We start from the raw sequence: 23862 nt of genomic DNA, 5'->3' as shown, positions 1-23862 counted from the left end.
CGTTGTACTGTTTAGTATACCAGTCTTTGCTCCTTTTTTCAGTCGTCCAAATTTTTCTATTGACACTTATTTCCAGAACCTATTATTTCTGATGCTGCTTTTTGTTGATCGCTAAAAAAATTTACGCTCGCGCAACTTAATTGATAAGCAAGTCATTTTATTGCTTTTGGTGATTCACGAAAGGATTATAATTTCAATTTAAGGCAGTACTAGCATTACATTAAGCGTTTTTTTAGTCAGCCGGATGACCAAATTTGGTGTCACTGTTACCAAAAAAACAAAGGAGTAAGGTACATTCAACATAATCAGTCAACTGGTGTCAACCTTTACAAATTCATGTCGTTTCCCTTGTCTGCTCGTGCACCTTATTATTGACTCACTATACATTTATCTTATCTATATATATATATATATATTACTTGTGATCTGTGAACTGTTGGCAAAGTTTTTAAACTTTATTAGGCGGCTTTTCTTGCACACCTGTTTTGTTCCCTCATAGGCCAGTGGAATATACAATTTGGTTGAGAAAAAGTTAAAAACGAGTAAAAATGTTTCCATGCTTCATTCAGCCGCTCACAAAAAAAAATCAAAAAACCCACAAAACAATTCGAATAGGTAGTGATTAAAATAACGATGTTATGATGCATGCATGTTTCCGTATTCATGGTCATGGGATATATACCTTACTCCTCATTTATTGACGCTTCGCTATAAGAAAAGAGATGTTAAATTTCATAACGCAACCTTGAAACATGAAGCCATTTTAGGCCTAGCCGCTAAGGTAGAGTGCCAAACATCCTATAAACAACAAAAAAAAAAAGGAAGTTTTGCAAGGATAATTAGACCGTACCGCAATCAATATAGTTGTTCAAGTAATATTGTGAGAGATCGAGTGGTATCACATCGATACACTTGGGACGAGATAAATAAAACCGAATTTTATTACTCGAATTCGAACTGGGCATTTTCTAACTAACTAACTATAAGTAATGACGGCGCTCCGATGCACAAACGATTATCCGTTCGCTTTTCAGAATTTCACAGTCGGTAAAGGTTACCATTTAGCTGATGCCGTGTAGTAGAAAGTCTGGCAACAAATGAGCTGACAAATGCATGACGAATACATTTATTTATAAAGATTCGCCAAAAGACCACGGTTAATTATAGGCTAAGATGAATACATTTCTTGTCTTACCAGATTGAGTTTCCATTCGCATATGACCCGAGGGGCAAGTGTCTATTAGATGCAACGATACTAGTTTTTGTTATACCGGGGACACGCTCTGATTCGCACTTGCGCTTTTGGGATCATCTACGCTAATTCGTATTGTGGCCTTTACTGCGCTTCAACTCTACGTAGGCACGTGGCCTAATGAGGCAAGGTGTACCAGTCGTCAGAAAGTTTTTGTGTTTAAATGATTTGTAAATGATGAAATGGCGCAATCAGATTGTAATGCACGTGGTATCTCGGCTGAACTAACTGGTCCAAACATCGTTTATTATAAGAAACATAGCGGAATTAATCGATTTGATTTTTGTTCCAGCTGTTTATAGCAGTGACCGTTGCCGCTTGCTTATGTTTGGCTTTCGTCAACTGCAGTACGTAGATGGATAAAATATAGCCCGGAAACGGAACGAATGCGCGCAGGGAGCTCTGTGCGTGGCAAGGAGCAGGAAGTAAGAGTAGGCAACTGAAACAAATAGTCACAAACGATCAGACACAAAGGAAGGCATGCGTTCAGTGGATACCATGCTGGAGTTAAGAAAAAACGATGGTCCAAAACCCATTAGTCGATCCCGAAATATACCCAAAAAATTTACGCATTAAAAAGACTAGGGGTATTTTCAAGTAAAAAGCAACAGTAGGGTACTGCGGCACATAATCATTCGATATGCAATATGAATCCGGGCTAATTAATAGTGAAGTTTACAAGCGAATGTTGTCTTTTTTTGAATTCAAAATATTTCGAGACTTAACAACCTTTCACGTTCCTAAATATGTGAAACTTTGTTGCACATAATAATGCAACAAGCATGTAGGTTTTGATATGTGAGGAAAGCTTCCCCACACATAAGAAACGACATTCGGAAAAATATGGACAAAAGCCTACAGTTTTACTCTAGCTATTTGTTCTATTTAATGGCGTACATGCACAATAAAGTAGAAACTAATCCAATATTTATTGGAACAGAAGACGATCTTGTATTGTCTCATTAATCGAAGTTAGAATCGCCTCTTGTTATCGATCAAAGCTAATGTACTAGCGATGTTCACAACTGCAACTTGGCAGCAAAGTGGTCGGGGAACGAACTTATTTAATGGAGAGAACCGGGTACTGAAATCGATGAATATAGTATTTTATGTGCGACAACTGCAAACTCATCACATTAAAGAATCGCTATGTAACCCATATTGTCCTTATACCCATACTTGATTCCAGTTGCATCGATTTATAATTTAAGGTTTTGCTAATTAGAGTCCATCTTGTAATCGTAGCGGTACTAGTAGCTAGTTAAACTCAAAGGAAACTTTTATTCACGGGCAATATGGCAGCTTCAGCACAAAGTTCGATAGTATAAAGTGTAGAATAAAATAATCAAATAACCCAGAACCCAAATTGGTGTAACTATCTCTTGTAGATTCATCGTGATGACCTGCACTGGCTTAAGTCGGTTGATACTACAAACAGCTTCTTATTTTATGTTGCCAACAACATGAGTAATATGCTCGATAGTCATTTTGCCCATAGTTATCAGAAGCTGATGACTAATTTTTCACACATGGGCAATATCGATCAACTATTAGTTCAGTTTTCACTCTCCGACCTCCTTCCGTTTGAAGTTCTACAAGTTACAACTTGGCCATTCTCTTGCACTTTAAATTATGTCGATCACCATTAGCTGCTAGATCCACTTTGTGTTGAATATTCTGTTTGCGAATAGTAACGATCGGTGCTCTATGTGTACGCATGCGCAATAATCTGTTTCAGAAAAACATAAATACAAATAATGGCAATCAGCATAGTTTTATTCGGCCACTATAACAATAATGTGAAAATGAGCATAAGGATTTTGTGCATGTTTGGGAAGCTGACTGTTTGTAACGTTTGCGATTTAGGTATCGTCTGCTTGGCTACAGAAGCCGTGTGAAAATGTTTGCCGTTAAACCACCACTTAAGGCGTATTTGGATGAACTCGGGTGAGGATCGCTGGTCAAGGGTCATTACACACTGCTGGGTAAGCCTAATGCTCGATTGTGGCTCAGCTTCAGTGTAATGATAGCAGCTAACTACACCGCCGTAGCTGGTGATCAAGGATAGCGTGTGACCTTCATTGGATTAACTTCAAATAGTTATGCTACAGTTGAGCGTGGACAAAAAGTGCTCCAAAGATCGTGGCCAGCATGCGGCACAACCGAATTAGTCAACTGACGATTTTATTGCTATAGTAGTCGCGGTAATGTAGCAGAAACAACAGCAAGAACGGCCTAAGTCGAAGGACTCTGTCTCGCAGCGGCCAAAGCTATGGGGACTGATTCGCCCTGCGTCCGAACTTACCTACAGAATTTATCTTCGTGTGCTAATTGAAAACCCTTCAATCCCCTGGTCTTCACTTCGGTATCGTTTTGGTGCCGCTGTTGCTGCTGCCCCGTAATGATCAGTTCTCGCCACTATTCGCTGATTTTAGGTGAAGAGGTTGGGTAATTTGCGTTTGTTTATATGTGTGTATCTCTGTATGTTTGTGTGAACGTCCCCGCCTTCCCCCCACTTATAGCTATTCGAAAGGCTTAAAAAGTTGGTTGGCGCCCTTGTTGTCCCTATGCGACGGCTGTCGAACGGGCTGATAATGAAGGAAGCCGACCTTTACAATCGTATCGTTCATCCGCCGTTGAATTTTATTTATTCTACATTAATCGCTAGAGGACGACCATTGACTACCCGTAGCATACCGTTATACTAAACAATGAAGTAGCCTGTTTGCCTGGATCTTTTGCATATCAGATGTTTAGTGTGCATATCCTCCTTTCTTGCATTTTGCTACTGTTGCTGCCACTACTTTGCCATCAGTAAGTGGTAATACGAGCAGAAGCGGAAAGTGTGCAGTTGGATGGTCCATATAATACTGTAGTTCTCCTTCGTTTTTACGGACACAACAGCACTGGCAGCAACGATAGTGTGGGATTACGAAGCGGACCGCCGTTACTCCTTTCCCACATGTGCGCGATGCGTGTGCGTTTATTGGACCTTGGTTATGTGCGATCTCTCCCGGTTAACGCCGCCAGAATTCGGGACTAGTGTTTCAGTGGATCGGCGAACCCGAAGCTATTCGGTTGATGCATCGAGACGTTACGGAAGCATCGGAGCTTGTCCCCCCATGGTGGCTCTTATCGAGCTAGGCTTAGTCAATTAGTAATTTGCGATTCGATATCTAGGACACTATATCACCCAACAACGTGATACCAAATTCTATATGGACGTTTGAAAAACATTAGAAAGTTCTTTGAAGAAAGTTTTGTGATTGTCAAAAATTGACGACTTTTTGAGTCGACAGTGCACCAGTGATACAACAAATTGCCATGGCTCCTCATGTTGAGACCGAAACCTCGATGCACGAGATTAAAACGACCACAATCCATGAAATTCCCGAGCGTCCCGCTACCCCGCCGCCACGCGAACGAGCGCTAGAAATTCTTAAACTATGCACTGTGTCCGACATCTTTCGAACCGTTGGATATTATATTAATCCCGAAATGGTCGCCAAAGTCAACGGAGTCGTCACGTTCAACATTGAAGGTTAGCAACAAATATACAGAGCTCTTAATTGCGTCAAATGCGTGTGCATTCTAAGCAGTATTCATCACATCGTTTCACTTATAGGTGTTTCTGATCATTTTGAGATGCTTGGTTTTCCGAAAGTAGAAAAGTGCTGTAAGAATCTTGCGATCCAGTGAGTATGCTCAGATCTATATAACGTTTCGAGCAAAATACTAATTAGGGGGAAACTATCTTAATAATTATGAACCATTTTTATTGGTTCTGGAAATAAAAACACTAGCAATAATAATTATGTTGGTATTTTCATTTACTGTATTGCTTCTAAAACAGGTGAACCTGCACCATGGTTTGTTGATTTGAAGAATGGAACTGGTTGCTTCGGACAAGGCGTCTGCCCTTATCCTGTTGACTTGCAGCTCTTCATGACCTCCGAAGTGTTTTTACAGCTTTTCAAGGGGGAAATCAACCCCAAACTTGCTTACATTTTTGGCTATTTTAGCCTCTCCGGGAGCATTTTCTGTGCTATCCGACTCGAAAGTCTTATGTGGGCTGTGCGGGAGTATTATGGCTTGGTCTAGCCAACTTCTTCGAAAGCGACTAGTCGAGCCACAGCGGTACGACTATGAAAAGTGGATACGCCATATGAGTTGAACGTGACCACCAACTCAGAGGGGTGTGATTTCACCTGGAACCCCAATACCGGACCACGTAAGCACCTATAAACTGTACAGAAACAGCTACATTAGGATGTGTTTGTAGATCCGTATTAGATCACAAACTAGAGCACTTTTTGGAGTGATCGCTACTCCTTACAGGCACGACGAATAGTAAACCAATATAGCACGAAACTACTAGCTTTAACTCCCGCAGAAGCTGCCTGTTCAAATGCAGGAGAAACTGACGGCAGACTAGAACGAGAAGTCAAGATTCCCATGCTTTACGAGTAAACTTTGATTAATATTGTGATATAATCAATCATTTCAACGAACGAGCCGGCTGGCATTTTGTTAACTGATTGATGTCATGTGTGAAAAATTGGCCAACATTTCGAAAATACACACGGTTACCACCACTAGTAGGAAAGCAGCATCAGTGACTGACGAGATGATGAACTAATATTGCTCAACTGATATCAACTATTTGATGGTGCGTTTAATACGGAATAGACTCGAAGCTGGACTACGTTAGTATAAATTGTTAAATCGCTTATTCGGTGAAAACGAGCACTAAATCTTCGAAAATGGCGCGTTGATCTAAACAGGACATCAATGAAATTCATTGAAACTGTTGAGTTATCAGTAATACATTATCAATAAACGTACTCAGCTTCATCTATAGCTCATCGTACAGGTCAACTTCTTCCTTACTATATTTGGTTCTTCACACTAGAAGAAGGTACATGGTTTAACTAGCAGGTATATCCTATAGTTTCGCTGTGCGAATGATTAGTAGCATTCAATATAAGTTTAATTATTATGGCAATTTTACTAAACCACAGGTCTTCGCACGGTAGGATATCATCGGTACCAGTGTTGAGCATCGGAGCAGTGTTGAGAAGCAAACGTGCTTCTCAAAATATTCTCAATCCTTTTGATGCGTAATTCATTTTGATTACATGAATAGAGTTTTTACGGACGGTTCTTTTTTAATACTCGTATATACAAATACGTTTGCCAAAAATCTACCGCTGTTGTTCGATCGAGTGCAGACCCTGATCTTTGACGAATTCTCAGATTTAGGCTGAAGGGGATAATTAAGTTGTTGTATTAAATTAAATGTTGAAACGTCCAATATCTCGTTGTTGAAAGTATGGATTTGGTGTTCCACTTGGAACCGCACATATTGTAAATGACTTAATGAACTCCCTGTAAATAAATGCTCCAATCCTGATTCGCGCGTCTTTTTCTGCATTTATTTGTATGTAATATAATGGAACACAAAAGAAAAATGTAATGATTTGCTTTGGTTTATTTGCATGACAGATCTTTCCGGACTTATTTGGATTTAACTAAATCTAAAATCACTGTTGTTGTAGAACCACGAGCTCTGTCAATCATTGTACCAATCGACAGCTAGTTTCAAGGTTTAATTTAAGAGATGCCTGCTATCAGACAGCGGCATATTCTGCATCGAAGGTATAAGTGCCATAAGGTATAACCACAATGATTCTGAGCTTTCACATGGGCAGTTTTTAAAATTATCAGAGTATTTTTTTTACCGGAATAAATGTGTACTACAGAATGCAGTATTTTGCTATACCTAGACGCATTAACCTTTAGGCTAAACATAGTGATGATCAGCGAAGAGCGCGGTGCTTCGAATTAGCTATCGCCGCTTTTCAAGAAGAGAGACTATAAAACTGCTACGTTTATTCAAGCCAAGAGATCATCTTGACAAGCAATAATACTAGTTAAATGTGAGCGTGCATTAGATACTTTTTAGTAATGGACTTATATTTCTTCGCAGGATAGATATTACGGTTAACGTTCTAAACAGGCTTGCATATACCTAGTTAAAAAAAATTTACTTTAGCCGTTAGTTATTGCTTCTGAAAGCGTTCTTAACAACTGCTACCTACAAGGTTTCCGTTGATGGCATATTTTCATCAGAATATAGCAATTTTTATCTAAAGGGACTACCAGGGATATACGATGTTAACGAAAAGAATCAAGTTCTTGATTTAATAAAACGAGTTCTATGCCGTGTTTTGTCAAACATTCAGGAACCGGTTGCTGAGGCTCAGTCACCAAGTTATAATATGCGCTCGGCGGGCGCCACGACGCGTCATTCCACATAATAAAACGATTAAGCAATGGTACTGAAGAAACATAAAACTAGATTAGAATAACTACTCGTAGAAGATACAAGTATTTGTTGCCCTTCGAACATCTTTGAACGTTTTTAATCACCCTGTAACGAAATTTTGTAAAGAAAAAAGATATTCTATTAATGAAATGATTGAAAAGGATATTTTAAGTCACCGTACTTTAACGTGACTAAAAAACCTCGCTGATGCTACAGACATATTAGCTAACTTTCGTATAGGCTTCTGCCAAAATTGCATTAATATGACACTATCGATAAGTTCCGTAGAACAGTCTGGATTTCACTAGATACCAACGCAGCAGTGAAAAAAATAATAATAATAGTATAGCAATAAGACTAACTATGCCGTTTGCGGATATCATTTTTTGTTTAATTTTTTATGCATCTTTGGCTAATGATATGCACCTAAAAACGCAGTACGGGGACATTCTGGGAAGCTTAGTTCATGAAGCTCAACGTACGATTAGAGGTTGTTTTTTTTTTAACTCATTTAAATTTAAACTTGCGTTTATTAAGTACGCTCATCATCTCAACTTCTTCGTTGCAAATCACCTGGCAATATAGTGTCATTGCTGAACTATGCGAAGTCACTAAACCAATTTGAATCACTACCAAAATTCAGGCAAATCTTAAGCCAACAACAACAAATAATACTTCTTATTTTTCGACCAAATAAGCTTCTTACGAAGCCGTCGGCGTAAAACTAATATTGGCGAAGTCGAGCTTCACAGAAAAAAGTTTCGAAGGAAAATGGTACGTAGCAGGTAAGAAGAACAGGTTAAGTTATAAAAGCTACTATCTGTTCCGAATAAGCTGCTGTTAGCAGGACCGCAGATCTATCTACCAGCGATTGTTTTAAGTTAGATTTTGGCTAAAGTAATTTTATCTATCCAAAAATCACCCTACTTTACGTTCGCAAATATCATTACAGCCTTTAGTTATATTCTGATTGGTTCCATCAAGTTACTGACCGTAAGGCCTTACTGTAGGTAATTGGTCTCTGAAAATAAAAAAAAAAAAAGAACCAAACTAGCTTGCAACTGAACTATAGAATATTTCTATATTGTACAACAAGGAGTGTGTGGTTCAGAAAAAAACATCGTGTAGCCGTATATTAAATAGAAAATTACGCAGCAGCGTTAATCAGTGTTTAGGTTATTATTTTAGTTATTTTCTGCAATTTCGTCCCGTGAAATGGATTTAGAAATTTCTCGCAGTACATTTGCTGTAAATATTGTTAGATCTGAATTCATTATTTATACATTCATCAATCGGAAAATTTTGTTACCTTAGAAATACTATTAAGACCAAGGTATATTAAAAGCAACCTATGTTATTATTATGTTCATCATTTTTACGCTATTTGGTTTTTGGGCTATCTTTGTAATAAGTATCGAAGCATTTGTTAGACAAAAGAAAGCACTAATAATAGTTAAAGGCTATAGATTCATTGCGTTCCGTGGTTCTTTAAATAATACATGGCATAAAAATGCCGAAGTTATCGATCCCCTTTTATGTAGTTCATGCTGTACGTATATGGTAACACATATTGGTATTTCCGTACGTCAAACTAGCTTTCAGATTTCAAATTTTTAGCGGTTTAGTCCTAACAAATTAATTAAGGAGTTGTTTTACTAACTAGGAACTACTAAACTAGGAACCCGCCTTAAGGATGACACGTTAAAGCAGTCACTAAAGTAAAGAAATGATTATACATTAAATATAATGGCGTATTTATTTACTAAAGTACATAAGATAATGTTATTTCTCTCTTGGCAGGTAAAAGAATAAAGTAGTTCCAAGGTCGCAGTTAGTGCAATGACTGCCCGCAGTGACTGAACAGTTCTGGAACCCGGACCCGCGTTCCGCCTATCGGCGCTAACCTGACCTTGATGTGACCTTACGGAAGAACTTTATACTTACCAATTCTTAGATATTTGTGCTGTTTACGATTCTCGGTCCATTGCCATTGTCAGAATCTACGAGCTTCTTACGCGTCCTGCAACAAAGTTTCTGGCTTAGCGACCCGTATCCTAGCTCTGCCAGCCGTCCCCTTGACGGACACCATATCAGTCGGTTTACAAAGCATTTGTAGAGCTATACCATTCTATTTGTTGACCATGTCGTCCTCTTATATTGGCGTGCGTAGTTCTTTCGATTTACATGACCGTTTACAAGCACCACTAATGTATCCGGGTATATGGGTTTATATACCGGTATGAACTTATTGGAACAAGTTTAGGTGGCAGGAGGTCACAGGAATAGCGTTTGATTTCCCCGAAAGTGACTCAACTAGTATGGCCACCTTGGCAAGAATCTAATTTTAATGAGGACAATAATTATCTTATTTTTTCCTTCATTGCAGCCCTGAGACATTTCTGTTACGTTTTAGGCATAAAGCGATCTAAATTATTTATTTAAAGATGGCATGTTCATGTGATAAAAACATTATTTCAAGGTTATCACAACGGAGCGAAGAACCTACGTCTCAAATATATTTGAACCCAAATCATTTGTTACAGTTGAAGACTACCCGATATCACCGGGTGGAAGAATATTTTAAAACTGCTAATGCAATTGAGGATTATAAATACGTACATGTATTCTGTTGTGGCCATGCCTGTGAAGGATCACAAGCCCCTTTTCCTCAAATGGAATCATTGGTTATTTCTTTTAAACACACTATACCTTGTAACACTATTATTTTATAGTTGACTCGGGCGTCTTTGACACCTGGTAACCTGTTTTACCCAACATGGAAAACAGAAGTTGCTTTAGAATTTTAATTTAAGACTCAAGTCTCAAGCGAGATTTTAAGGGTTAGTCAAACGTAGTTCGGTTTATTCATTGTTTCTGTAAAAACGACAGCTATAAACTGCACGGGAATAACTTTGCTGACAGAATATTTGAAATATTCGACCGACTGATGTTACTTAAGGCGATACAGGGCTTTCAATGGCAAGCATTCGTCACATAATTTTCATTAGGTTAGTGTATAGCTTGTTTGTGATCATCAAGCATTTTACCTGTTTTAGTCTGTCAAGTGGTTTATTATGCTAACATTAAGATACTTAATATATTTTTTTCATTTTATACATATATATCTATATATACATAAGAACAAATCGAGAAAATAATACAGATGATAAAAATAGGATTACGATATAATAGATCAGATTTGGGTCAAAGCCAGATAATGGAGCTTCTAAGCTAAGCCAGACCGGGTCGCACTCGTCAATTTAAACCCATTTCCTTCCACATATTAGAACTTTTCACCATACTAAACGACCTCAGAGTTTAAAATCCCATTTAAAATCTATTTAAAATACTAAAAACACAAATTTAAAAATATCCAAGATAGGAATATTGTTGCAAAAATGCTCGGTTACGTTTTGCCAGAAGCTCTAATTGAGTTTCAAATTCAATAGCTACGAGGACAATTCTTCCACAAAAAGTTGATGAACTCAATAACGGAGGAAGCACACCAAAATGCGTACTTAGTGTCGTTACAGCAAGACCATAGGCCAGCCATGATTGAATTATTTTTAATCAAATTTACTTTTTAGCTGCTCCATGAATCCCGGCTCGAAGTGAATCTTCTTAACTAAATGGTTGTTCGACGATAAGTAGCTCCGAGATATAGCTTTAAAAAGACGCTTTAAGTTTGGAAAACTGAAGAAGTCTCGTACAATAGCAAACGCTTGAGAAAACAGATCGGTCCACAGAAATTCATACATTATGGGCCAATTGTATAGAGTAAAGCGAACTCAAAAAAGTCCTTTTTCCTGTCAGTGATACATCACATTTGGAAAAAGCCACTAAAACCACCGTCAGAGGACTTGGGTGGTAGGTTCTTTTTATGCCACCATATTTTGTAGACATCCCTCGGGATGATCTCCATCCTCATTAATTACTGAGAAATAAATTTTGTGAGAGTACATGAAGGCGATCTCTCTCAAAACTGATTAGACAAGGTCTTCAACACTATATGCGAATGTTTTTGGCGACAGAAAATAAATAAATTAATTGACAGATGAGAGAAGGTTGTAGAGAGGAACGATAAATACAGGATAAATAATTTGTTGCTAGATTTCGAGTGAGATACTGCTTGTTAGGTGAAAAAACCGACATACATTTTTAATCTTAACTTCTGATCTTGAAACTTGAAAGTCTCTCTATACGTATATATATATACAGCTTTCAGCCCAAAGCTCTATGTAACTCTTCTTAACTTACTATATGATTGACTGTTGATGTTTTATTTCATTCAAAGGAATTATTTTAATTTTTATATATGCTGAAACCTACTCCGAGAATCTGTAGGGTACGTGTGATGGTGTATGTGCTCTATAATAGCATCTGAAAACTCGAAATGTTAGTCGTTTGCTAAGCCCAGTTGGCTAGTTAAGTTGCTAACGTGCACGCTAAGGGGTGACAGTGCCAGTATCGCTAATTTAACTAATTTATTTTACAAAGGAGATTAAATTAATTAATGAACAGGGTGTAATAGAGCAGGCGACTAATACATTTCGTACGTGAGGGATCGTTCGCTTTTTAGGTTACAAGCTACTAGCTCTATGTATTTACGTGCGTATTGAACATAATATGGCAGGCCTATTCAACCTTGGAAATTTATTGCGTACAATCTGGTAAGAATGTTCTAGCCGTGTTTGTACGTAAGAACATTCATAGCTTCCATAAACAACCACTGGATGGGAGAAGACAGCTACATGATTTAGAACTTGCACGACTCCTAGCAAGTTATCGGATGGATATCTCACTCGAATCTGTATGGTGCTTAATGCACGTACATGCTAAAGGGTTGGTTCCCTGTGGCCGAAACTGAGTGAACAATATACTGCTTCATTGTAAGCGCTGATATTTGTAGCTTTTAAATGATGACTGCTGACGCTTTTCAGAGCACATGTTTATGCAACTCTACTAAAGAGCAGATTGAAAGAGTTGGGCTATTATCTGTGTGACATTATATACAAAAAAGTATCTAAGTTGGTTATAAAATTATACAAGTATAGATATTTTACGTAAGGATATTGCTAATGGCAATCTCAAATTCTGTCATCAGCAATGAATAACACTATCTTGCAGTTCTAGTCCTAGTGGTCGAAGTAAAGCTGGCTTGAATTGTTAAGACCGGACATGAAACTTTTCGTGAAGGCTGTCGAATTATAATCTACGCAGCTTTACCGACTGTTTATGAGAGAGCATTAGGAGAAGTAGAGAAATCATTTAAAACTAAGGTGACAAATTTTACACAATAAGTTGAGGCTCGTTTTTCAGTTTCATGTTTAATATTCCCCTTGGCTACGACTAGGGAGATAGAAGAGAACTCTGCAAATTTGAGAACACAAGAATTGTCATTCCGCTGAAGCTAATGTTTTGTTCCTCCGGTTGGGAAAATAAGTAAGCGAATATTATTCTTTACCTAAGCAAATATTTACCAATACGTTTCGCATGACCGAAAAGTTCGCGGCGATTCCCGCACTTTTTAGACCACCATAAACGGAGAGCAATTGGCATTGCTCCCTGTTTATTTTGGTGAAGAGATTACCATACACGGAATTTTAGCTGTCTGGGCGATTTCTTATGAGGCCAGCTTATATGGCTGAAAAACAAAATAGACGAGCAGGGTCAATCATGAGGATACGTTAACTGGGTGCTCATTGAAGCTTCTTACGGCGTATCGATTTGTTGGAGTAAAACGTGCTTTAGAAGAGCCAGCTTTTAGGTCAATAGCTGATTCAGGGATTAAATAAGCTGAAGTAATGTTATAAACAATGGATGAATAGTCATGTCGATAACTTATTGCTACATTTTTCTACATTAATATCAATAGGTATAATAACAAATAATATAGTAACAAAATATCTATGCTTCAGCGAAAAATTATCATTCTACACTGCTGCATAGCGGGCAACCCGGTTCACTCCGTTCTTTGTGTTCAAGGCGAACGAATGCCGCATTCGTTATCGTCATCGTTAGTCACAGTCATAATTGCAACTACGTAGGCAGTCTCATTATTATCTGTAACTTATATACTGTATAATAAGAGTGTCTGTTTAAGAAATCGAATAATAAGAAATACATACTTTATTTCTTAATTTCCATTAAAAAAAAACTAGTGTTATGACAACGAACTTTTATATGATGTTCTGTAATGACTATTTGATTAATAACTGTTTTAAAACCATGATCCGCTTGAAAAAGTATAGCATATTGACAATCCGTTCCCTGACTTGGGGGTTACAGTTGGAGAAGAAGTAGCCTGTACAGTCTGTTGTCAGAAAGGGCGGTCGTACATCGGAGTGAGGTGATTATTACTACTAGGCGTCATAAAGCTTAGCTTAAGGTACAGGCTGAAAATCTGGATACCTACAAAAGAAGGCTGTGCAAGACGCAGACAGCCGATGTTAGTAAACTATGCGCCATTAACGTATCAAGACAGACCGAACCAAATGATAGACAATAATTATAGGCTCTATGAAAATATAGAGTTTTTGTTATTTTCACGGAATCAGTATCTGTGACTAGTAATTAAACTTATATTTATTAGTTTGTGACGGGTTAAGACACCATCGGACTGCAATAGTCATGAGAGAACAGGTTGTAACGACAAAGTCACACTGTTACCTTCTTGCGACTTATTGGTTGCTTCAATCTGCATAAATCGTATAGCAAGTTAAGACTGTCTTGTTTTTTTTGCATTGTCACATATAGCGCAGCACTCACCCGTAACTTTAATTGGGAAACGAGAATAATTGATTTAGTCCAGCCCCACATAGGATCTATTTAAAGCCCTATTAGGACTCTCAACAACAGCTAAATGACAACACTAATAAATACGATTGCCAATAGAGCAATGTATCTTATTTCTAGTAAATCGTTAATGATAAATAAACCCATCAGTGACATAACAATTAGAGCACTCATAAATACTCAAAAAATACATTTGTTCGCTTTGCCAACCGCTAGCGACTGCTCCTATTTTTTACCTCTCAATCCAGTTCGGAACGTATCCATTGACCGCGAACCCATAGCCGAACGCTTTTCAATTAGTTTTTATAGAATGTTGAAGGAAATTAATTATATTATGAGCGATCGACATACGGAAAACAACAAGTCGTATATCTTCTTACAAGACACTTACGTCTAATCCATCTAACTTAATTCGAATTAAGCTCTATTATTTGCTTTGCTCCGATATGTACGGCAACAACTATGGCGACGTAACTGTAAGAACAACTAAATATCTGAAGTCGCTTACTAGCCAACGTAAAAACTTAAAACGGACTGCATAGAATGTCGGTCTGAAATGAATGTACATATGTCGTATATGCTTCTGTTGAAAAGGCGTTGGTTGATTGATGCGGCTTTGTCGATGATGCGAAAGATTATATTAGAAAATAGTCATAAATTCTGTTCATGCATGAAAATAAACAGAATTTCAATCCTTGAGCTGGATGAACTAGTTGGCAACGCTGAACCATCAAAACAATGTGTGTCCAGGCCTGTCGTATTGTACGTTACTGTTCTTTTGTGTAAAAAGTCAATGCCTCCATTAGAATTACTGAGTCTGCATGACAACGATTAATCTAACAAAAATTAACGCAGAAGTGCAGAGGCCTATGAAGTTTATTCCCATTTCTCAACAAACTTCTCGAGCGGACGTTTATCTCAGGAGGAAGGAAAACAGCAAAAAGAGAGTGGTCTTTTTTGCGGTAGACCGTGGTTGGCATTTAACCGGCTAGTACTAGCTGCGTGTAGTACAGAAAATACATGACTATCCTCCTATTGCAAACGCCTGATATATAACATGTGAGGTACACAGTAAGATACCCGCTAAATGCTTTGAATAACAATGTTGGTAGGAGTTTCTGCTTGCTTATCGTCTGAATATCATCAAAAAGGTTTGAGACAAGTGGTTAAAGAAATAGTTATTCCTATACATCAATGTTCGAGTCCTATTGATAAAATTAAGGACACATGGACCCGGTCAGTCATTACTATGACTCCCCGAAAAGTACGCGTTGAAGTCTGATATAATAGTTTCCATGCATTTCTTTTTATACAGCCTTATATTATAAACTGCGTTGGTGGTGGGACAGTGGGATGCCGCACTCTTAGTCCATTGGGGTTCAGCTCCTAACAGATATTTAGAACTTTGATTTTAGCTCAGCGTCCAGTCAAATTTAACCCGCGTAAATAACATTACAGCCCTTATTCGCCAGATATTTGAAGTTGGTTCCTACGGTGATACACAAATTACTGAGATCTGCACGTGTATTTGGTGCTGAGAAATTTTAGTTCTTACAAATAAGTATTGAAAATAGTTTTCCTGGCAGCGACTTTTATTACGATGATGAGTTACAGTATAACTCCACTTTAAAGTTGCAATTTTTGTCTTTTTTTTTACCTCCAACCACTTTAAAATGTAAGGACGCATACAGAACTCACATATGCCGCGTTTTTTTCTACTTGTAATTATTTTTCTATTCATCTAAATGTTCTCTTCTTTTTCTGTTTATCTAAATATGTATACCGGCTCATCTAAACAGCATTATCCATTTCAGCACAATCGACCAGTATAGCTTCACTTCGAAACTTGCATTACATGTATAATAATGTTAAAATATAGAACGAACTGCAACGTTTTTTCTCGTTGTTATGAATTTTGTTAGGTTCCCAATGGGTCCATCAACACCATTCAATGTGTTTGTATATAAGCATCCGTGTGTGCGTGCGCGGGGGCGTCTCCCCCCAAAAGTTCATGGCGATAAGCCAGAATAATAAACGTGCCCATAGAAGTACAGACTCTGCGAATGATGCTATGCAGTAAATTAGCATTTTATGGTAGCAGATAGTGTTATTACTCCGACTATCTGCCTGAGCGTGTGCGTATCTATCTATCTATCTATCTTATGCATGGTCATCTGTAGGGCTGACTGACTCAGACACTGCGGTAGCTGACGTGGGCTGTTGTGTCCGAAGTTGATGCGGTTGTTATTGCTGATATTCTCATTGTTATTATTGCTATTACGCTAAGGATGACCGTGATCATGTGAAAACTCTTCATGGTAAATGCATGCCGTGGTTGATGTCGGCCCCGAAGCAGCTGTCGTAGTTGACAATGTTATATTAGACTAGTTTTGGTTACAATAAAAATATAAGAACCAGAAACGATTTTTTTAAGCAAAACCGATAGAAATTGTTAGCGGACTTTGTTTACTTTGAATAGGATAACTTTGTCTACTACAGTTATTTGTCCATAAAACTTGCAGATATTTTATGATTCCTATGCGTTATGTGATGGAAGGGACGATTAGATTGTATGATTCATTTGAATGATTGTAACTTACATATATTCTAGACATTATATTTCACGTATTACAGGCATAATTATATCTGTCGCAAAGGGCAACTTATGACCTAGGTATTTGAACCGGCATCTTAGGCCGGGACAATAATAAGAACGAGAAGACTTTTCCATTTCACACACTCTTTTCAAGTGATAATATAAAAGTCCACTAAGCATGATTCACTTTTTCAGGTAACGTCGGCGGTCTCCTACCTAAATATGAAAGCTAATGGTAGTTGGAGCCCATAAAGAATTGTTTATGAAAATAGAGAATTCAAAGAGACACACTTCTTCCGTTTCTCAATAATGCGACGCAACAATCACTACGAATAAAAGGCTACAAATCTAGGTATTGCACGGCATATAAAATTCTAATGGTACGGTTCGCTTTAATGCCAAGTAAACATTAGACAAATAGGGGTCAAACACTAGCCTGAACGACAGACGAAGAACTTGACATCTATTGAAGCATTTAATAGATAGAACATTCAGTACTATGCACTTACAATCGATTTAACGGAGTTCTATCGTTTCTCAAACATATTGGCTTGATCCTACATAGTTATTCAGTTCTCTATAGAAAGAACAAGTTTGCCAGTTTTCTGATCCTTGTGATTAAGTGTAACTCTAATATTGATTACGTATTAGATAGCGTTTTCAGTGAAACTTTGCGAACAGCTACGTGCGCACGCAACGGTCATACATTGAAATCACGCTTTGAACTGTCACTGTTATTATGTGCGAGTACCTTTCACATTTAACGTTGTTTCCCATTGAACAAATCATGTATTGCAAGCTAATAACACCATGTTCTCCTATTCAACAAATAACATTCATTGTTAATTGTTTTGCCTTTTTTTAGTATCATTGCTATACTGATAATTGTATAATAAATGCCGGGCGACGCTAGCTCGTTGGAGCGTAGAGGAAAGCATACGTGCGAGTTAGTATTCTAACTTCAAAAGCAAAGACGGCGGTCAAATCAGGAGAGTTGCGCGCCCGAGCAGGAAACGGCGCATTAATTAAATCGACCGAATAAAACCGTATCAGAAGGGGGAAAGAAATGCAGAAATAGGGGAGGAAAAACAAAAACTAGTTTAATCTCTAGGCAACATAATGACTTTAATTCGGCCCCGCTTGACTGCCACATCGTCTCGATCCGTACGAGAAACGGTGTGCACGAATATCCCAGGAAGGCAATTTGGTTGAAGTGCTATGTCACAGCTAAGGATCCAAAGCGACTGTGGATAAAACCATGGATTGCAGGCCTCCATACGACTCCTGACGTACGGCAGTATGCTTTCGCCACTGCGAATACGCCTGCTACGGAACACAAATGCATGGCGAACTCGCTGCGAAGGACACAGGATCCGTCCTGCATGTAAATGATAGCGTTCCAGTGGCACCACCTCTCGCCTGTTCCTCTTTGCTTCGCCCTCCCCGACCGCTTCCTAACCGTTATGAAGTTCCACTAGCACTTACTGTATCTTTCTACTGCCGTTTCTGTATGTCCCTCTCAAGCTTAAACGCTGCTGTTTTCTCTACCATGGTAGGCTACCCTTAGCCATGCTCTCGGTCAGTTCAGCGCGGCTGAAGCTTTAACGCTCAAATCTTCTTGGGTGCTATTTTACTCCTTGACTGTTTCTCGCTGGTTTCTAACACCTACCAACTATGTTCCTCTGTCACCCCAAGTTCATGAGGCCTCGCCCTTTCGAAGCAGAAAAGACAGCGTTAGCCCGCGTTAAATGGTTCGTATAATTGTCATTTAAAGTTTGCCGCCGCCACCACCGTCCCTTACCATACAACTGTCCCACCCCGTCTCTGTTTCTCTCTACGGTAATGGCGCCTCATGTTTCGTGAGTATCACCGCCCTCCAGGGTCCTTTCTACACAAACACGGTACGGCCGTACACATATTCATACACACGTACTTACGGAGATACGTAGGCTCAACAGGGTTCAGCCAAGCAGGCAAACACGCAGACAGGCTGAAGCGGTCTGTGCAGTCAAATGCTTGATGCATACTGCGCGGCGTTTACATTGCCTACATTTGTCCGCCTTCAATCTTCTAGCGAGTGTATTGAAAGTTCTTTAGTACGGCAAGCTAGTACGATGCTCGTGCTGCATACTATTCATGGGCCTGCTTGCGTTTATGTGTGTCCGAGCACGACTCGCGGCCCAGATACGTCGTTCTCGTTTTGAGCAGGCAGCTGGAACGTCGATCGTAGTCTCTTTTTTCACTAGAAACCTCAAGCGCTCGCTTTAGTCTTTCCGCAGTCATCTCTCTGATCTGCTCCGCTCCACACTAGGGCATTGCTTTCTCCCGCTTTGGTTTTCATCTAAAATGGTGTTCCCTTACGTCCGTGTCAGGCCATGTCACCCCTAACGCAAGTTCTAGCGCTAGCTGATGCCGCTACTTATCTCAACGCCACAGATGCGTGAAACATTTACACTTCCCCCCGTCACCGTTTCCCTCTCACTTCCGCGCTCCCGCTGCGTTCTACTATGGCTACTCACTCGGTCTCCTTTTCTCTCGCACGATCTTCTCAGAGACTTCCCAAAATATTCGAAATATTACGCCTTTCTCGCATCTCCCATCCTCGTACCATTTCGCGTCAGCTTCGTTAGGAGATTCCTATAGGTCGTACTTGTGGCGTTGCGCGAGTCGCCTTCAACGGCTATTCACAAGAGACCTCGACATTGACCTGCCCCTCACGTAAAGACTGTCACCTCACGCTCTGTCTGGGTGACCCAGAGTGACTTGTTTAACATCGTAAAGGGAATCGTATATCTATACTTGAATGTTGACCCCTCATAGCAGCACTACATACATCTAAACGAAAATCAGAGCGAATATTTACGAATAGGTTATGAGTTGAATTCATCAGCGGTTCAAATCGAGTGGCGAGGAATATACAAACCGGTTCTATCTAACATTTTTTCCACGTTACTCTGCAAATACATCCACAGGTGTGAAAACAACTATTCTATACAAAATGTGTTTATTTGCGCGCAATGTGTGACACAGAGCCAAAAATATTTAAAAATTAGGCTACTGTATACGCTTGTTGTCTGCATTGTCCAAAGTTTCACTTAAGGAAAGGTTTATTCGTTTCTACCGATAACTGCTATTGTATTTAGCAAAATAAATAAAAGAAAAAAAAAAAAAAATGCATGGCTGTCCTGTCATATGTACTCGGAGTACGGATCTCTAAGCTTTTATGCTATCTATGCGTCGACGAAAGTATCTCAGGCGAATAGCATTAAAGTACTGTGAATATTATGTAAAGTTACGGCGCATTGGGTGGAAAACTGACGTATCAAGCATCGCGAAAAGTTTCTCTTTATTGATAATGTTTGATTAGATGTTAATGTGGGCAAGTAGTGATTGCTAAGGGGGGTGCGGGCAGTGACATTTAGACAAGATTCGCATTGTGACGCGGGTCAACTTTCGGCGGACGAGCTCTTTCATTCGTTCATGCATGAAAAACAACTAAAGCGAGCGATTGGGGCCAGCTAGGAACAACAGCCATCATATACATGTAGATTTCTTACAAAGATGATCCATAGGCTGGAACAGATATATGATCAGATAGGCTATTTGTTCGGTATCTGATAACAAACGCATTCTGTAATCATCTATGGAATCGCGAAGCGTACTGAATTATCGCATGACTACTATGTGTAATAATCTAAAATCAAATTTATCTATTCTATAATTGAATGTACAAATACAATGCATTCGTTCTTGAATTCCAATATGGGTTATGTGCACTATTTAGGTATTCGGAGGGACGTGGAAGTTTTTACTTTGAGCTTCGCTTTTTTCGTTTGTTCATGGTCATACATATAGCACCGATGGCCGTTAACCTACAAGGCCGTTATTATCGTTTTACCTAGATCACGAAAAACTATTTTGGATTTATGTTGTGGCGAGTACGTTGTGTTAAAATAAAAGCAATTTTTTCAATGTTAAAGAATTGCAGGAGTAATACAGAAGATTATTTGGCGTACGATGCAGGCGTTATATCTAGATATATTATTTGTTTTAAAAAAAAAAATGGCTTGTAGTCATTTTTGTGAAACTTGAAAGGCTCAGACAAATGTGTTTTTTAGGTCAAAAAAAAATAAGGTTAAAAAAACACGTGAAAAACACGTTTTAAAAAAAAACTTGTTAGCACCGTCAGTTGTAGGCTCCATACTCGTACACTCGACATTCACCTACGGTTATTTTGACAGACGAATTATAAATTCAGTTTTTACCACTGGCTATGTTAGTCTTTAGAATCAGAATTGAAGGCAACATTTTTTGTTTTGGAGGTAATTTTTGGAAAATAAATATTTTAGAGTTAAGAAATTTTGTCTAGTCTGTCTAGTAATCGTAGAAAGCTTTGGTGTTGGCAATTTATTGTACGAGCTTTATACAAGTGTTCACGTGGCTCCTAACGTTGCACAACTCAGATAAGCTCTAATAATATATGATTTGTTTAGAGAAGCTTTAATTAACTAACAGATTAGTAATTATAGGATAAATTATAGAACTACGCACATTGATCTGCTATGTGCTTTTTGTACTGGAAAAAGGAAAAGAAACATTATCTTTGACAAACACTTCACTCAGCTCCACATACGGTATGTGATATATGATAGATTACGATAATCTAAGCAGTAACGTTTTGGCCAGTTCAGCAAGAAAAAATCTATTAATTCATAGAACTATTTTTGATCACATAGATGCTTTCCGTTTTGGATATACAGTATATATGACATGATTTAGTAGACGGCCACTGTCAAGATCGTAGGTCGAGAGTGCTAAGTAGACTCAAATTGCTCTGATAGGGTGATGTAGTGGAGGCTTTTACAAACTTGGGCTCACAAAAAGAGCCTAAATTCCGAATGATTGAAATTTACACACTCGAGTCCCTATGGTATCTAAAAGTTCAGGATCGTAATTTGACAATTTGTCAATAGGTTTTAATAAACCCAACTGCGTTGGGAAGCTAAACAAAAACGGATCCCATGTCCACGTAGAAACTCCTCCTGCCCTAAAGAGTAGCTTGAGAAGTTCGCATTTGTAGCAAGCCATCTAAAAAAGCGCCATCTGCCCGGAAACGCTGTGAATAGAGAATCATATGAAAGTCTTAGCAATCAGAAAATAATAGAAACTGTTCTTACAAATGACTATCCACAAAGTGCATGAAGGTGGAAAATCATAGTTCAGTAAATGCGATGCGACCTTTCTATTTCTATGCCGAATTTTACCGCAAATATTTCCTCCTAAGCGCAATTAGAGCTTGTCGACAATACCGCCCGTTGTACATAGTATTAAGGGCTTAAATATAAGTAAATACAAGCATAATTTTTCATTTATGACGAGATTTAAAAAACATATGATTGCTAAAAAAAAAAAGCCGGTACCATTAAACAAGACTAAGGACCCACACGATATTATACAGCTTATGGAGTTCGAACGTTTCGAAACATACTAGATTATTCTGATTGCTGTGGTATTTGACACTGCTGTAATGATGTCAATTGATGAACGTTTACAGAAAATGACGAAATTGTAACAAGATCGATTAACGATTTAGTAGCCTGGGCTCAAACACCAGTAATACCGCCAAAAAATAAAATTTTTAAGACCGGATAGCTTATTACAAATAAGTGAATGTTCTTAGAATTATGTACGGAGTCGTCAATAAACATTTCCCAGTAACTGCGTATCCACGTTTTAGGCCGTGCACAAAGCCCAAAATTCATCCAATTTGGTTCTTAAAGATTCTTCTCAGTAATAACCACACTATTTGACACAGTTTCACGATATCGTAGTGCAATATAGTAGGAAATTCTAATCATCTGTTAGAAAATAAAAAGAAGGGAGTAAATTCGGCAAAATGTGTCTCGGTTCAAGATGTTCCTAGATTGATAAGATTGACTGTCTAAAACAAGACTTGTCGCTTTCTGTGGGAACGAGGCGAACGTATTCGTTTAATATTAATAGGATAAGCACTATGAGCTTTTATGCCAAAGTAGCTCGCAAGCATTGCGACAGAAAGACAGTCGTTGCGGGATGTCAAGGGTAGTGGTCTGTGCTATTATGGTTGGGCTTTTGAACTGCTCCAGAGGGTCCCTGTGGTACCCACAGGAAATGATAGTACCCGCGCGAGAAAAAAGAACGCGCTGGGGTAGAAGGATAGAAGTTGACGGGGATCAAGGCGATATTATGCGAGATGTGATAGGGGTAGTCTTGTGCGATAGGCAAGTGAGTTGAAGGCGGAGAGCCACGCAGGAGAAATGGGTGTTCGACGGTCGTATAATTGAATTCCACAAGGGAGAATGAACGATGGTGCTAGACGCCTCCCTCTTGCATTCTCTAGAGAAGCAGCTGAGTCTAAGATCCGCGCACACACGCCTCCTCCTCCCCCTCCTCCTTCTTGCCATCGTGGTCGCTTTCCTTATCTTTCGGGCAGTTGTTGGTCCGTTACGCGTAGACTCAAATACTCGCACACTTTGCGTTACGGCTCCAGTAAGCATGTGTTTATATCACGAAACTTGCTATGACAGATAACATTTGTCCCAAGTTGGTGCATCTAGCCCAGCGTGGCAAGCCTTTGTATACAGCGGTACATCAAGAAAAAACGCTTTTGTTGTTTCCATTTTGATGCTAAAGACTGTGTGCATTTATAATAGTGTGTAGCATTTTTTCTCATTATAGAATTTACGTGACAGAATAAGAACGGTCCTTTAACGAACGCGAAGAGTGGGTTCGCTACGAAACGGGTGCGATAGATTTATTTTATATAGTATACAGCATTGAGATTTTATTGTAGATACATAGAAAGGAAAGATGGTTATGTTGAGTAAAACAACCAGACTTATAAAAAATAAA

General features: G+C 38.7%; 2 protein-coding genes across 3 annotated transcripts in view; one reads left to right on the top strand and one right to left on the bottom strand.

Moving 5' to 3' along the window:
• The first annotated feature begins 3059 nt into the window (after positions 1 to 3059).
• On the top strand, positions 3060 to 6665 carry LOC111273958 (hydroxysteroid dehydrogenase-like protein 2). 2 transcript variants are annotated; one of them, XR_002688132.2, is made up of 3 exons: positions 3060 to 4793; positions 5106 to 5483; positions 6274 to 6665. XR_002688132.2 is itself a non-coding variant. In XM_022855992.2 (2 exons), the coding sequence occupies exons 1-2, from the start codon at positions 4577 to 4579 to the stop codon at positions 5351 to 5353; spliced, it is 465 nt and encodes a 154-aa protein (XP_022711727.1). In that variant the 5' UTR covers positions 3060 to 4576; the 3' UTR covers positions 5354 to 6665. The 2 variants fall into 2 exon arrangements, 1 of the variants encoding a protein (XP_022711727.1); XM_022855992.2 differs by having other exon boundaries at positions 5106 to 6665.
• Positions 6666 to 7422: 757 nt separating this feature from the next.
• Positions 7423 to 23862, bottom strand: part of LOC111273963 (fatty acid CoA ligase Acsl3) — a 47741-nt gene continuing 31301 nt past the window's right edge. The window contains exons 10-11 of the transcript XR_015310169.1: positions 9525 to 9600; positions 7423 to 7685 (exon numbers count right to left, since the gene is read on the bottom strand). The gene's annotated coding sequence lies outside the window, so the exon portion shown is untranslated. The remainder of the gene's footprint in view (positions 7686 to 9524; positions 9601 to 23862) is intronic.

This window comes from Varroa jacobsoni, unplaced genomic scaffold (genome assembly GCF_002532875.2).
Source record: "Varroa jacobsoni isolate VJ856 unplaced genomic scaffold, vjacob_1.0 scaffold_240, whole genome shotgun sequence".
Lineage (NCBI taxonomy): Eukaryota > Metazoa > Arthropoda > Arachnida > Mesostigmata > Varroidae > Varroa > Varroa jacobsoni.
The sequence above is the reverse complement of the archived record's forward strand: the minus strand, read 5'-3'. Positions and strand labels throughout refer to the sequence as shown.